Genomic DNA, 15669 nt, shown 5'->3' with positions numbered 1-15669 from the left:
ATGTACGCTCAGAAATATATCAAACTTAACGTTAGAAAACAGGAATCTTTGGGGTGAATTGCTATTGTAAAGGCAAAAAAAAAATCAAAGGTCAACCAATTCTGCCCATATCTATAGACCGGCGGATGTCGAACAGCGGCGGCGCGGTCCGTAAGGTCACGACGACAACGACACGAATCAAGACGACTAAAGACGGCGAACGACTGCAGGAGACGGTTACGAAGACCGTGATGGAATCGCTGGACGGCGAGACGCCGAAAACCGTAGCGCAGACGACGACAGAACGCAACGATATGGCGGGACCGGTGCGCAAGCCAATTGGTGGAATTGAGCACACCGCGCCAATCAAGATGGATCATGGGAGGCGTACCAGTGACGTCATCATCACGCATCCACAGAAATCGGCTACCGATCGAGCACGGATATCGGGTAATGGTGAGATCGGGGAATCATCGAACGACTTAGAAAAGAACAGAAGGGGAGAGGAGCATTCCTACGTCCACTGAAAGAAAACCCCAGATCTGTTTTCCCCCTTTTAGACGTTAAGGCTATATCAAGAAAATGCAAACTGTAAATTCACTCATACATTATGGGAAAGTTTGTAGGAAGGGGTAGTTCATTGAATCTGTAATAATTTTACCATTCTAGCTCCTTCATCCCCTCTGTATCGTGTACTTCTACCTTTTCTGCTTATTTATTTGAAAACTAGCCCTCTCCCCTTCCTTTTTTTATATTGTTTTGATTTTGAACCCTTATTATTTTTCACCAATCGATTATGATTTTGAAGTTTTCGTTGATTTTCTCACTGCGATTCATATTATCTCGAGTTTCAGGCTTGAATTAAATATATGTACCTTGATAATTTGTTGTTGTTTGAACGTTTAACATATTCCAAAGATTAATCACACCCTTATCCTTTATACATTGCTTTATTTTAATATTTTCGTCCGAGGTAATCAATTTCTTACAGGTCGAAAATGAGTTGCGCTATATCTTTTAAATAAAATGTATACATTTGATTTTAGTCATTTTTTTCCAATTTCATCTGATGTTTTATTATTATGTATGATCAAGTTTAAGTGATGATATCATGATGCAACAAAGAAAGTAGGAAAGGCCATAACAACAGTACAAAACATGTTTGGCTACTGGTGGAAAACGTATGTTAACGTTATTCGAAGACAGTCCGTTTTCCTTAACTGATGCGTGTGCATATAGCTTAGTAAGAAAAAAAAGTGTATGAAAAATATGCATCATGATTTATTATTGTTCGCCCAATTTACAGTAGACAACTCGTCGAGGTCAACAACGTGGCAGTCTCCACAGCGACAACCATCGCCAGCCAAACAGCAACCCATCTATCAACAGACACAACCTCAACAACGACAGCAGCCGCATCAAGCGCGGTTTCAGCTACCGCAGCAGCAACAACAACCGCAGCAAGCGCGGTTCCAGCTACCGCCGCAACAACAACCGCAGCAGAAACCAAAGTCAAGATTTGAGATGCCCAAACCATCCGCCAACCCACGCTACTCGGCTCCGGGTCCGAAAACCGACTTCGCTCTCCAGTACGGGAAACCGTCACCGCTGCAGAAGAGCAAAAAACAGTCGACATACGAACCGGTCAGCATTATGCAGTCCAAGCCTTCCGGTAAAGCTGCCGGGGTCGGACGGGAACTTACGATCACCTTTGCCATGCCTGATGAAAATACAAAGGTAGGTTCTGGAGCCCGTAACACAAAGCTAAGCAATCATCCTAAAACATTTTTTTACTATTGATTGCATTGACTATGATGTACAATTATTCGTTAAAATCAAGCTTACGATATCATAATTCGCTAATCTTTGTGTTGTGCGACCCTCTCAATGAATAAATCGAGTGTATCTTCAAAGTAAAAAGGACAAAACTGAATATAAATTAAAAAATAATATTCAAGGAAACGTTAAAGAGAAGTAGCACGTGCTCATATTGTGGAAATGATACTTTAAATCAATGAATCGCAACAAAGGATTTCTGCAATATTGATATTCGAACAGTTGAATAACTTGGAACAAACCTTTCCATCTCGTATCGACTATTGTTTGAGAATGTGAAAACACAGTCATCCCTAAACATGTTTCTTGATTTTAAATCACCAAAGTTTCCCTCATTTCTCAACAAAAAATATTGTCGCGGAAGTGATGTATGGTACATATGTGTAAAGTCTTGGAAGGGCTGAGAGAATAGAAGGGTATTGGAAAGGCGAGAAAGTGGAGGTTGAGAAGTATCGTATTCTTTTGGGAATGAGTGTGGTCCTGGAAAGGAATGTAAAGACGGAAGATGGACAGTCAACCCGCCCGAAACGTCGAGTCTTCTCTCCTGCCTCTGCTTTACAACTCCATTCGTCGACTCAACCCAGCCTTCTCTCATCTACTCAAGCCTCTCTCCCTGCCTACCACTCAGCTTTCCACTCCTTCTGGTTTGCATTCCTTTTAAGGACTACACTCATTGCGAAAAGAATACTCTACTTCCCAACCTCTACTTTCTCGTCTTTCCATTCCACTGTCAAGAAACTAAATATTTACAATTTCCTTTCTATCTGCAGGTGGACTTTGGCAGCCCACCTCAGTCACCAAGCGGTATGTCTGTTGATAGTGGTGTGCCTCCTGAATCGCCTCTTACACCGAAGAAACATCTCGAAGAAGAGACTGATGTCTATAAAGATCCCAGTATCATCCTTCGCAGCCTTGCTAAGGACCAGCCTGCCGCTGGTAAGTTTCTTTGATTCTTTCTCTGACCTTCGTACCGACAAAGAAAAACATGTATGTGGATCTAAACCCAAGTGGTCTTTTTTGATAAAACCTATCTAAGAGACTGAAAAGAATGGTTCGTGGCTTGTGAAGAGACTGACATTCGTTTGACTTTGACAGATATCTCTTTAGAGGAGTCCACCTATTAAAACTGTAAAGTTCCTAAGTGTTCAGGCTCAATAAAGCTTAGTGATGACAGGCTATAGACTTCATGCATATGATGTCATAATCTCACAGCGCCCTCCCTCAGAGGATACAGGAATACGTGTAAACGGAGTTGTTAGAGATGCACTAGCTGCATATTACCAAAGCATGCGAGACAGTTACTTCAGCCTCTATTAGATGGGGGCGGGACTACGTCAATGCATAAGGTCTATTGCGCGTGAACAATGGTTCGACCTCCGTCCCCACAGTTTATCTCCTCAGATCGTTCCTTCGCTTCTAGTTCCTAATCTTGAAATCTCTGAACTGGTAAATGTATCTTTAATGCCTTTGCTTAGTTTTCATTATACAACTAATCTCATGTTGATGATTTATTGCTTTAAACAATTAAGTTCCTACTTTTTTTCTTTTCTTTTCTTTTTTTTCGTTTTCACAGAGCGTAAAGAGCGATTACAGCGTCCGTACTCGGAACCAGCTGGGCGAGTCAGCGAAGATCCCGAGCCCGAAGTCTCAATTGTCGAGAAAAGGCGAGCGTGTAAAACAATCGCAGATCTTCTGATGTTTCCCAAGAACAAGCAGGCCAAAGGCGCAAGGATGTTCGCCAAGCGTCGGAAGCGGAGTGCCAGATACACGATTGAAGCAACCGGGCAGAAGGACTCCGATGAAGACAGCGATGGATCTTCCACTGGGGAGTCTGGAGCAGCGATTATCACCATCAAGGCCGCTCCACCGCCACCACCACCAATGTCAAATGGGGTAATTCCGATTCCACCACCGCCGCCTCCTGGAGGATTCACACAGCGTATCAAGGTGGAACCGACGAATTTCAATGTCAAGCTGAAGAGCAAAGTAAAATGCGAGCACACTGCGGTGTCGCCGAAGCAGTGTCTGGTCCTTGCCGATGGCCTCAAGTCACACTCCGGTAGAGCAGCAGAGATGTTTGAAAAGAGGAGATTAAGATCAGAACAATTTGTCCTTGATGAGTCGACGATGAAGCATCCAGCACCAACTCCCTTTAAGAAGCCACCGGGACCGCAGCCCTCTGTGAAGCCAGAGAAGAAGGTATCCCCTTGGGAGGCTGCAGAAAAATCGCCGTTTGGATGTGTCTCGCATGCCTTTCCGAAAAAAGAAGTGAAGATTCCTCCTCCGACTCAGGCCAAACCAAAACCAGTTGTACAGCCACCTTCAGATCTACGAATCAAGCCTGGTTTCAAAGCCAACCGCGACTTCCCCAAGTACCCAGGATCCCAGCATGTAGAACCAGTACCACTCAAACAAGGGCCAACGCTCTCTAAAACCAACTTTAAGGACTTTAATGTCAAGCCACGCGGTTGGGGTGTGTCATCTAACGGAGATAACCGATCTGGGTCTCCGGCTTCGTTGAACTCTGAAGGGTCGATCGGTAGAGGTCAAGGTCAAACCAGATCACTTAAATACAGCGGTGGTTTCAACGATTTCAACCCCAAACCAAAGTCGTACGGCTTTGATTCGCCAAGGCATGGCGCGCTTTCACCAACGGTGTCACTAGCCGAGAGCGATGATTTATAAATGTACCTACGCATCCAAAGCATTGAGGATAAACAGAACATTTGGATGGGCGATTTCAAACGAATTGGAAATCGCGGTATGGACTCATAATTCGTCCACTTTGAACTTGTGAACTCGTGAATAAAAAAAAATGTGTTTATTGAAAAATAATTAACATCTCTTTGTAAAGTGTTACAAGGTCAATACTATGCAATAGAAAAAAGTCAATCTTTTATCTGATGGATAAAGATATTCATGATCATTGTGCATTATAATCCTAAAAAAAAAGGCGCTATAGAGTAGTTTTATGATTATCCTTCATCGTCTAAAAAAGTGAATATCTTTACATGTAGTAACCATTGATACCGGCCACAGATATGATGAATATTAGGCTTCATGCTCTGACTTAAAAAAAAAATGTATGATGAATTAACAGGCCCTCAGGGTCTTCTTCATGATAACGTCATATAAACCACAGGTCAAACGAATTACATATTTAGCCAGACAAAATACATGTATAATGTCATTGTACATACGTTTGCGAGCGTTTTGTTTAGCCACAAACATAGGGGCCGTCGTTGAAACTATTCTTCCAATTACCAGATATATATTTAAGAATGTCTGAATATTTTTATAGATATCAATATAGGATAATTTTGAATATTTCCTACGTTGCTATGAAACATACATATTCATTTGCATACATGTAATTCTATGAAGAATATGTGAATTATAATTGACCGATATGACTGTATAAACTCCATCGCGCTTAAGCTTTCAAGATAGGATAAGTTAGGAACATGCATTAATACATTTTTTCGTGAGTGTACAGATTTAGTGTGTGCTTGTTCAAGGAGATTGGTTGCCCTTTGGGTGTGTCTAGATTTTATTCATTATCTTTGTGTAACTATCGTGCATCGGGGGTTTCAAAATTTCGGTTGCGATGAATACAGAATATTATGTAAGTGTATGTGTAATCCAGTGTTGTGCATTTCGAGGATGGACTATTCGGCCTTGAATTTGGCCTCGGATAGTCTGGTCGCGATCTTGGTCCCGGTCTTGGTCCTGGCCTCTTCTCCGGCCCTGCGCGCAACACTGTTGTGATCATAATCAAAGAATGTTAGCGCGGAGATTGCAAATCATCGTGTTTCTTTCTGCGCTACATTCACCTTGGTCACGACTTTTCGTTCTGATGCGATGGTATGCGGTAAATAACAAATGAAAGAGGAAAAATAGAAAACTATGCCTGTTTGAGTAGCGTGGAGCCCGTTATTCATTGAATATCAATATACACATGTTTATTTGCTTAGGATAATTCAGGCAATCAATATTTACCTTTTGTGGGATACGAAGAAATCTCCGATATGCTTAAACATCATGATCACGAACCGTTTGAAAAATATGCTTTATGGTGATATTTATGCCCTATTTACAGATTTTAGCAACCTGAAATATGTTTCATACCGCAATAGATTTAAGAAAATTACATATTTGGCCAATGATAGTTTTTAATGTTTATTTTTAGTCTTTGCATTCGTGATAAATATCAGTAAGGTTCAATTCATGCAACATTGTTTCAAAGGAACTATATAAATGCACGTTATCGTAATATATTCATGTAGTATAAAGTTAAGAGAAAATAATATTTTTCTTGTAACAAACTCTAACGTGATTAGACGAGACTCTTTGTACGGTCCAAGCCCGTGATTATTTTTAAAGATAATCTGAATGATTATGAGGAAATTCAGAAATATAGCTAAAATATCATGTTTGATCGTGCAATGGAGTTGATTGTTGCTAAACCTACTCATCTCTCAGATATTGTAACATTATTGCATAATGTGTGTGTGTATACTAGTCGCGTCCGAGTATATTATGTAGAGGCGCTATTATTTAAATGCGGACTATGCATAATATGACAGCTTAATCGTAAATTTATTTGATCTGATTAAATATAGTGCCTTTTATTGATGATGATAATGATGCCTTTATAGTAAACATATAAAGATGTGATTTATATTTCATGTTCTTGTACAGATAAAAAGCTCGAGTTTATTATTTCAAACCGCACTATCTTAAAACAAAACGTACTCACTAAATTATCATGTTGTGTATTTAGATTCTTGCTCCTAATTTGCCTATGGAAATGCTGTACATTTGAAAATAAAACATCTTTATTTATTTGATTTGGATGCTTGGAAGATGATGGTTTGGAAGTAATCGTTATATAATTTATACATCACCTGTCTTATAATGATACCCTATGTCTTTGTAAAGCATAAGCTTGTCTCGTGATAATGTTATAATTATTTTAGATTGAAATTTATTTCATTGCGTCTTACACGTAAGAAGCAATACAAGGTTACTTGTGTGCTTTGACTACCAATCTGTCGGAATGAATACTGTTGTATGATGTTGTTCTGCAACAAATGACAAAGCTCCTCTTCCAATAATGTCCCATCCTTAATCACAATGTCTTCATTATTGTATTTATGGTAGATACACTAAAAATGGTTGTACGTTTTAGCATGATTAGAGAGTGGCGTCAATATGCCGTCGTTTCATACTGAAAAACTCCGTTGGTATTTTTTTTCTCTGAAAACGAAAACCATTACATCGGCGACAAGAAATTTTTTCCTCACTTGTAAGTAAAACTTAATAGCATGTAAACAAGCTACGTAGTTATTAAGATACAATTTAACATGTTAAAGAGAAAGTAAACTCTGAATTTGTCTTTGTCTTTGGTGATCAAGCCAATTTATGTGTTAAAGTTTTAACGCTGTGATACTCTGTATGCAGCTAGCCTGTACTCAATACAGTGTAAACAAAAGTTGGTTGGTGCGCATAGGCAAAGTCAAACAGTTGAGTGTGGTATATAATACAATATGGTAAGGTAGAACGCACCTTTAGGGCCGTCTGCACCATCCCGAGTTTTCAAATTAGCGCGCTATTTCTGATCCGGCAAATTATCCCGATCTGAAAAATCTCGAGATAGTTGGCGGTGCAGACGCAATTATCGCGCTAGTTCGTAGGATTAATCTCGAGATTGCAATCCCAAGTCAACTCGGGTTTATTTGCAAAATAGCGCACTATTTTACGAATTATCCCGCTAATTCGTCGGTGCAGACGCACTCGAGATTGGACTCGGGGTAATTTATTCATGACGTCAGTCCATAATGCAATTCGCGTTCCACTTCCGCCTTGGTCAAAACATAAACACGTGCGAAAGTCAACTTTATACATGCGAATAGCGTTCAGAAGCAACGATGGTGTCCCACCAGTGAATGGATTTTGGGAGAGACCAGACCGAAGGGGGAGGCGCTCATCGACGATGGTCATATTCAATAACAACACTGACAGCAGTGTTGTCTTATTCCTTCGCAAAATGTGAGCAAATAGCATTTCTTTCCTCCTTCTCTCCCTCTCTCTCTCTCTGTCGTTGCCTCCTACTCCGCCATCATATTTAACGAAGAATACATCACTTCTTCACTCGCTGAGCTGAGAGGATTGTTGCATAACACCGGTTGAATTCGGCGAAAGTGCTAGTGAAAGGAGTACATTGCTTGCATATCGCGGGAAGTTATTCAAAAGCGCGGGCCGTTGAAACTCCAAGATCCGAAAGTGCGCATGCTCGTAATATCGGGCTTGTTGCCTCGCTCGAGCAGGAATCGCTCTTCGTGGGATGGTGCAGACGGGGTTTCTTGAATCTCGAGATTAATCGCGAAGAGGGCTGATCGGGCTAAAATCTCGAGATTGAGCAAACTCGGGATGGTGCAGCACCGCCTTTTGTGGCTTAAAAACACACAGTGTAAAACCGCAGGTGCGCTTTTGGAGCCGTTTAACGGTGGGTATATCACGTAAAAGATTCTAACAAAGGGTTCGCATGGGTATTGTCGCATGAATCACTGTGGTCAAACAATTTACCACAGTGTGGACATGCCACACTGGGTCCTAAGGCAGAGCTGGAATATTCCCTGTTTGTAAGGTTGACAGATGATGGTAACTTATCAATGCGTCAAGCTGTGTACAATTGTCTAATCAATGTGCTATTATGGCAAGTGTGATGTTAATCACTTCATTTAGTGTTTAAAGTTTGAAGATATAAGGTTTAATTTCATGTGCATCATATTCTTTCCGATAGTCAATACGTTTTCGAGACAAAACCAATGTGAAGGAGACAATACCAATTTCAGACAGCTAGTGCTTACACCTAAATTTAGGTTACAAAATCATGTTTGGGTGCACGTCTCTAGAAATATGTTCAAGAAAGTTTCTGTGTAATGCCTATTTTTTATTTCTTTTGGTATAAGCTTCACATTGTGTAGCTTCATCATAGCTAGGAGATTTGAATTATTACAGTCGTTTTGAATTTTGGAGTGAATAAACTTTGAAGAAAAAAAGTGATTGTCATTGTGTATTGGTCGTTTGCACGTTTTGGTTGTTTGACTCTGTTTAGGAGTAGGTTTATTGATTTGTTTGCATGTTTTATTGATATTGAAATTCGTTTGTGATATTTTCATGTTCATTTTCATCAGCATCAGGTTCCTTGTAATCATTGTTATCGTTATTATTATCATTTTTAGCGATATATATACATATATACAGTGCGTCCCAGAAAAAAACGAAACTGAGATTTATCGATGATTTATAATAACTTAATCACATATACAATAGACAAGACCGACCATTGTAAAGCTTAGAATCTCTTTCATCTGAAATTACTTATATTATTTCTCATTCACGCATGAGTGAGCAAAAACAATTTGAAAAGTTGATACCAAAAGTCACTTGGCGGGCTGTATCTGGGTTTCGAAAAGAAAACCACATTTCTAAAAATTCAATATCTGCTCTTTAATTTGATACCTCAATAATTACAGAAAATGGTCAAAAAATAACAAAGTTCTGCTCATTTGAAATAAAGCTTGAATTTCAATAATTTCATAAAATGAAGAGGTTTTACAGGCTAGCGTTCCGAGTCACTCGACACTCCATTTTGTTGACGATCAGCCATGCACTAAGTCTTTTCTTAACCGTGCGATAGCTTCTGTGGGAAACCGGTGAAAACACGTTTATTTAATGAAATTATGGAAATACAAGCATTGTTTCGAGGGAACATAACTTTTTTATTTCTTGACCATTTTCTGTGATTAAGGTATCAAATAAAAGAGCAGATATTGAACTTTTTAGGAATGTGATTTTCTTTTTGAAATTCAGATACCCCCCGCCAAATGAGTTTTTGGTATCCTTTCTTCAAATTGTTTTCGCTCACTCATGCGTGAATGAGGAATAATCTCAGATGAAAGAGGAGATTCTAAGCTTTACAATAGTAGGTCACTTGTCTATTGTATTTGTGATTAAGTTATGATAAATCATCGATAAATCTCGGTTTCGTTTTTTTCTGGGACGCACTGTATATATATACATATATTTCATCATTACTATTATTATTAGCATCATCATTATCGATATTGTTATTATTATTATTACTCCTTCTACTACCACAACGATATTAGCTTTTATTATTATCATTACAATTACTATTGTTATCATTTTTATAACGTCGATGATGATTATAACAGTGATTTCGATAGTAATCATGACGGCATTTTTAATAATGATAACGATGAGGAGGAGGAGTACATATCGTGATCATTGTATTAGTGATAATGATGACGAGGATAACTGATATTAATTACGTGTATTATATTTAGAACGATGATTACAGTAGGTTTGTAATATCGAGTTCAATTCCTATAGTGGTTGTCGTTTATTAAAGGCTTGGTTGAGAACTTGTATTAAAATATTCCTTCAACTCAAATCCGTCAATAATGTAAAGGCAATTCATCTATCATGTTCATAATCATTTCAAGGCAACAGCAATGGTGATCTAAACATCATGATGATCATGATAACGATAACATTGATAATTATAATGGTAATAATAATAATGATGATGATGATGATAATAATGACGATGACACTACTACTACTGCACTGTAAAAAAAATGAAGTGCTAATTTAGCACTTACAGTGCTTGTATAGTGACTGCACTACGAGTGTTGATCTTCTAGTTTTTGTATGATTTTCTTCAATCATTTGAACTAAAAAAAACGAATCATTCTCAAATTGTTCAGATGATTGTAACCTAATTTACATGGAGAGATGTAGTCCTTACGTCGAAACGCGCAGCAATCTCTGTTCACAAATCGATGCGTCTTACAATCGTTTGCAATTACACACATTCATTTGGCGTGTTTTCCTTCAGCAAGAAATTTATCCACACTGTGCTGCACTCGACCCAGGTGAGGTGAATGGGTACCCGGCAGGATTAATTCCTTGAATGCTTGAGCGCCGAGGCAGCCCAGCTAAAGCCGGGGTAATAATAGAACGGAGAAAAGAGAATAAACGGATACTGATGACGTAAGGCCTCGTTCTTGGTTCAAATTTGGTGTTATCATGGTTATATACACTACCAGATATTGTTTATTTCATTGTACATGAAAAGGGAATGGAAAAGGTCGTCTCTTGTGTTTGCTTGTCTAGTAAAATTGAATGAATAAGAAGTTATGAGCACTTGAATATTAATGCTAGTATGAAGAGCTCAAATGCACAAAAGGGTTAGATCAGTTTTTTATCAAATTTGATTTTGTAATCTCAATGTAAAGACTTTAGTAGCTCTATAAGATGATACCAAAAAAGGTTGAATTTCCCATTAAAAGGGAACAAAAATGACAAAGAAAAATACCTTTTTATCAAAAGGTCAAAAGGGGTTAGATCCATTTCAGTTTGTTTGCAAGAGGGGTTACATCCACAAAGGAAATTTTTGGAAAAGAATATTAAAAAAAAAATATGAAGACAGGTAGATTTCTTTTATACCCACTTTTATGTTGACACAGCAGGGAAGTACATCGTGACAATTAAGTCTCTCATAAGAACATTGCAATATGGGAGGATATAAAAACATGATTTTTCTCGGAATGGTCCAACATGTCCAAAGTGGATCTAAACCCTTTTGCAACCAAACTTCATATAGATCCTAACTTATTTATCACACAAATGCCACACCCCCGCCTAAAAAATATATATATTTGAAATCAACATTTACATTATATTCATAGATACAAAATATTATTGTGTTATTGATATCAAGAAACCATTAACTCATGTTGAAATTTCCTAAGTACCTTTTATAATAAAATAGTTGAAACCGTTCTAATGAACAGTTGTGCATCGCCTTTCCATCAACTAATGCCTGTATTGCTTTTGATTTATTATTAATTCACGTCAACTTTACACAATGTTACTGGTACGTCGCGTTCCCTCATTAAACTGTAAACTTAGTGTCCTTGCCGATTTTATTAATTTCAATCCCAAATTGCGACTTTACTTGGTGAGGATGTGTACAGATGTGAGTGTGGGTGCGCGTGCACATGTGTGCTGCATTTGTTGCGCGAACGGAGCACATTCATTTAATAAGCAGTATAAGAGAGAGAATTTTCCATTGATGAGAGTGTACTCTTTTACCGTAATACAAAGTTTTTGACAACTCTTAATTGTCAATTTCAAAATTAGATGTTCGCAGATGTAAAGCCATTTCAGATGTCAAAAAACAACAACATTTGTGTGAATAAGACTGGGGGCTGATTCAGTCCCCTCCCCCCCCCCCCCCCGCCCTCGTCATTTTCGCGATAAATCCGCCGTGCAATTTTTTCATACCAAATTACGACCCACGGGGTACGCAGTTCCGAAATTACGCAACATTTCGTAAGTGCATGCAGACCCAAAGTGGCTCAAAAACGTGAATTCGTGAACAAATCCAATTCAAATAGTGTTTTTAGCCACAATTCATAAATGTACTATTATTTTTTCCTTTTACTGATTTAAATCAATAAATTTAATCTTGTTTTGGTCAAAATAAAGTCCCCGACAATTTCCATTGAAATAAAAAGCAAAAAATCGAAAAACAAGAAATACATAGGCAATTTAGAAAGCAACAAAATACATAAGAAAATAAATGTGATATTGATTTTTTTAGAATACATTTGATCAGAATCCTGTAGTCTCTAAACAAAAAAAAACATCTTAGGGGCAGAATTTATTTAATTCAAGCAATTTTATATTTTACACATAAATTCACATAATTAATTAGCAATGGGATTTTCGCAGAATTAGATCTTATCGTTTTATAGATCATGCCATGGGTAACGCGCAAGCCAATTTTCGTCGCAATCGACGGCCGAGATCATAATCAGCCCCCCCCCCCCCAGTCTTCTTAGGCGTTGAAATAGCCCAGTATTTTAATGGTGGAAGCATAATAATTGGAAAATTCAGAGTAAAAAGAATACATTCAAAAATTTGTTTTAGAGCATCGCACTTGAGTTAAATTTTATTAAAGGGCTACGTTTCCATGTTGGTGGAAAAAAAAACACAAATTGAAATAGTACATTTTTTGTCTTGATTATGATACATCTTTTAAAAATGAAAATTACAATTTTTTTCTGAGGATGATATCCCCTATACGTCTGTAGAATACTTAAGTGTGATTCATGGTGTTTAGTTCATGGTTTCCATGTAATCCAGACAATTATTATCAGATATGAGGGTACAATAATTTATTATCTCAATAAATTAAAATACTCTAAATGTCACACATAGATTTAAATGAGGAAGGGGCATTTCAAACATTGAAATGAAAACAATATGGAATCTTACGGAGAAGGCCATTTTTTAGATAAATATTTTGTGTTTAAATATAGGGGAAATTCCACGAGAAAGTGGCACAGATCGGAAACATTAAATCGGATACTTTTTCCTTCTTAATCATGAAAATAATGATCTTGAATGAAAACAGACTCTTCTTTATGATACAACTGAACATTCGAAGTTAACATTTCGGAGACATTTTTTGGCTAGATTATAAAACTTCTTTCGATAACATCACTTTTTTTGTCCTTTTTCAATATAGATCTTTCAAATCATCTGTCTCTCTCTCTCTATCCATTATTTTTATTTAAATCAATTTGTTTCTCTGTTGAGCTCTCTCTGCCTTTTTACATTTCCTTTGATACCCCCCCCCCTCTCCCCTCACCCTTTCCCTTCTTATATCTCCCACGTTCTCTCAGATTCACCCTTTCACACTCTTTCACACCCACACCACTCCCTCTCTCTTTTCACACACACACTCCTCACCCTTACTTCACACTCACGCACACAAAAATACACGAACATGCCCACACATTTACGCGCTCAAAGCAATGCACTCTCACTCCAGATGCATAACTCATTCCACATCACCAAATTACTATTATCACGATCATGATAAAACACTTACCTGATATACCAACCCACATTCGTTTGTAAATAAACTAGTCGTCATTATAATCAAGAATTCATTAGCGTACCTACGGGGGGGGGGCAGAGGGGGAAGACTGCCCCCCCCCCTGACGAGTCACAACCCATGCAAGGGACGTATCCCTGCCCCCTGACGAGTCACAACTGATCCCTGACGAGCCACAAGTGGCCCGCTCCTTTGAACTTGAAGACCTTTTTTTTTTGCTTGTCAAATTTTTGTCTGGTACGAAATCCTATATTTGTGGTTGAAGACTTTTTTTTTTTTGCTTGTCAAATTTTTTGGCGGACGAATTCCCCCCCCCCCCCTTTGGAAAATCCTAGGTACGCCACTGCAAGAATTTCATAGTTAATGAAACCCTAGTTTATTGCTTTCACTTTCAATGGCGAATTTGTCGCTACATGATTTACCATTTACCAGATCAGGGTATTTTTTTTATTTATCATTGTTAAAGATTAATCATTCCAATATGCGTGCGTAATGGCGCTCGTGACTTAAGACACGCCCACCAACTTATTCCACTTCCCGCACCAATGCAGTGTTAAACTTTCCAACCAGGGCAATGGAATATTTCCTTGATCAAGGCATAGATCATGCACAATGAGGGAGAACTTCAGTTAAATAAATTTTCAAAAACAACGATCTAGTAACAATGAATCATTCCGACCGTGGAAGCAATTCCAATCATTCTTTTGAAGCTTGCCTTGGAAAGCTTGAGACTGGAATAAGATATTTATCAGTCGTCGGCCTTCTGCTCACCACCGCCACGTTACTTACTATCATCTGTCATCATCGACTTCGAAAGCAGCATCTGATATTTCCATTCAACATCGTCCTCGCCGACTGCGTGTTGAATGTCCTTTATGTTTTGTCCTGTCCAAAGTGCCATCAACATGACCAAGATCACGAGGTATGTTTTTTTTTATGTCGATCTATTTGATGCATTTGATTTCTGCTTTACACACAAGAAAACAGTGTAATTTTTTGGCCATAGAAACATTGCCTTCGTCAAAATTACCTACAAAAAGTCATAACTTATGTTAACCTTAGCGAGATCTATTAGCTTAAAAAATATCAACATTTATGAAAGAAAATAAATATTTGGAAAAAAATAGCCGGATATTAATCATAAAATTATATCTTCTCAAGATGTATCACTTAATCTTTTCTCTCATTTTTTTTTCTGGGAACCTATGTTTAAATCGTTACAATCTATGCTTTTAAATAGGTTCCTCAAATTTCACGTCCTCCGATATTACTTTGTAAAACAGTGAATGTAATTATTGTCATTATACTCTCATTTGCTCAAGATGTATGTTTTGTGGAATGTGAAATGATATAATAAATCAAATCAAAACCAAAAAAAAATTTAATATTTATTCAAGTAAGAATTATATTTGTTAAATAGTTGACTGTGTCATGTTCTGTTGTACTTTGTTGAATGTTAAACAGAAATGAATAAATGCCTTTAGATTACACTAAATTAAATCTCAATACATATGTAAGGCCCTGTCAAGACTTTTCTTGCAAACTATGCGTGCATGGATTTCACTGCGTGCGGAATAATTTATACGGGTGGAAAATGAATTTTTGCGAGTTTATTAATGTGTCTTACCTGCTTGACACGTGCTACGTACGTTCTACTTGCGTGTATTGGTACAGTCTTCGTGTCGAACGCAATAGTGGCGCGTGGTTGCTTTGGGTCTGATATGTGGTATGGGGAAAATACGGGCTCTGCACGTCACAAGTGTGATTAATACGGAATGTAAATCGTAATCAGAATTGTGATGTGCCGCGGTAGCCGCATGAAGCCACGAGAGATCGTATATACACATCATTTT

The 15669-nt window shown here is 38.0% G+C and overlaps 1 protein-coding gene across 1 annotated transcript in view; it reads left to right on the top strand.

Annotated features, from left to right (window-relative positions):
• LOC129282201 (uncharacterized) overlaps nt 1–8883 on the top strand; it is a 31278-nt gene extending 22395 nt beyond the window's left edge. The window contains exons 4-7 of the mRNA XM_054918123.2: nt 118–435; nt 1286–1716; nt 2586–2751; nt 3389–8883. Of these exons, the coding sequence (XP_054774098.2) occupies nt 118–435; nt 1286–1716; nt 2586–2751; nt 3389–4500 (2027 nt within the window). The 3' untranslated portion in view covers nt 4501–8883. The remainder of the gene's footprint in view (nt 1–117; nt 436–1285; nt 1717–2585; nt 2752–3388) is intronic.
• Nucleotides 8884–15669: the final 6786 nt, after the last annotated feature.

Source organism: Lytechinus pictus, chromosome 18 (assembly GCF_037042905.1).
Source record: "Lytechinus pictus isolate F3 Inbred chromosome 18, Lp3.0, whole genome shotgun sequence".
NCBI lineage: Eukaryota > Metazoa > Echinodermata > Echinoidea > Temnopleuroida > Toxopneustidae > Lytechinus > Lytechinus pictus.
This window is presented reverse-complemented; position numbering and strand designations above follow the sequence as displayed.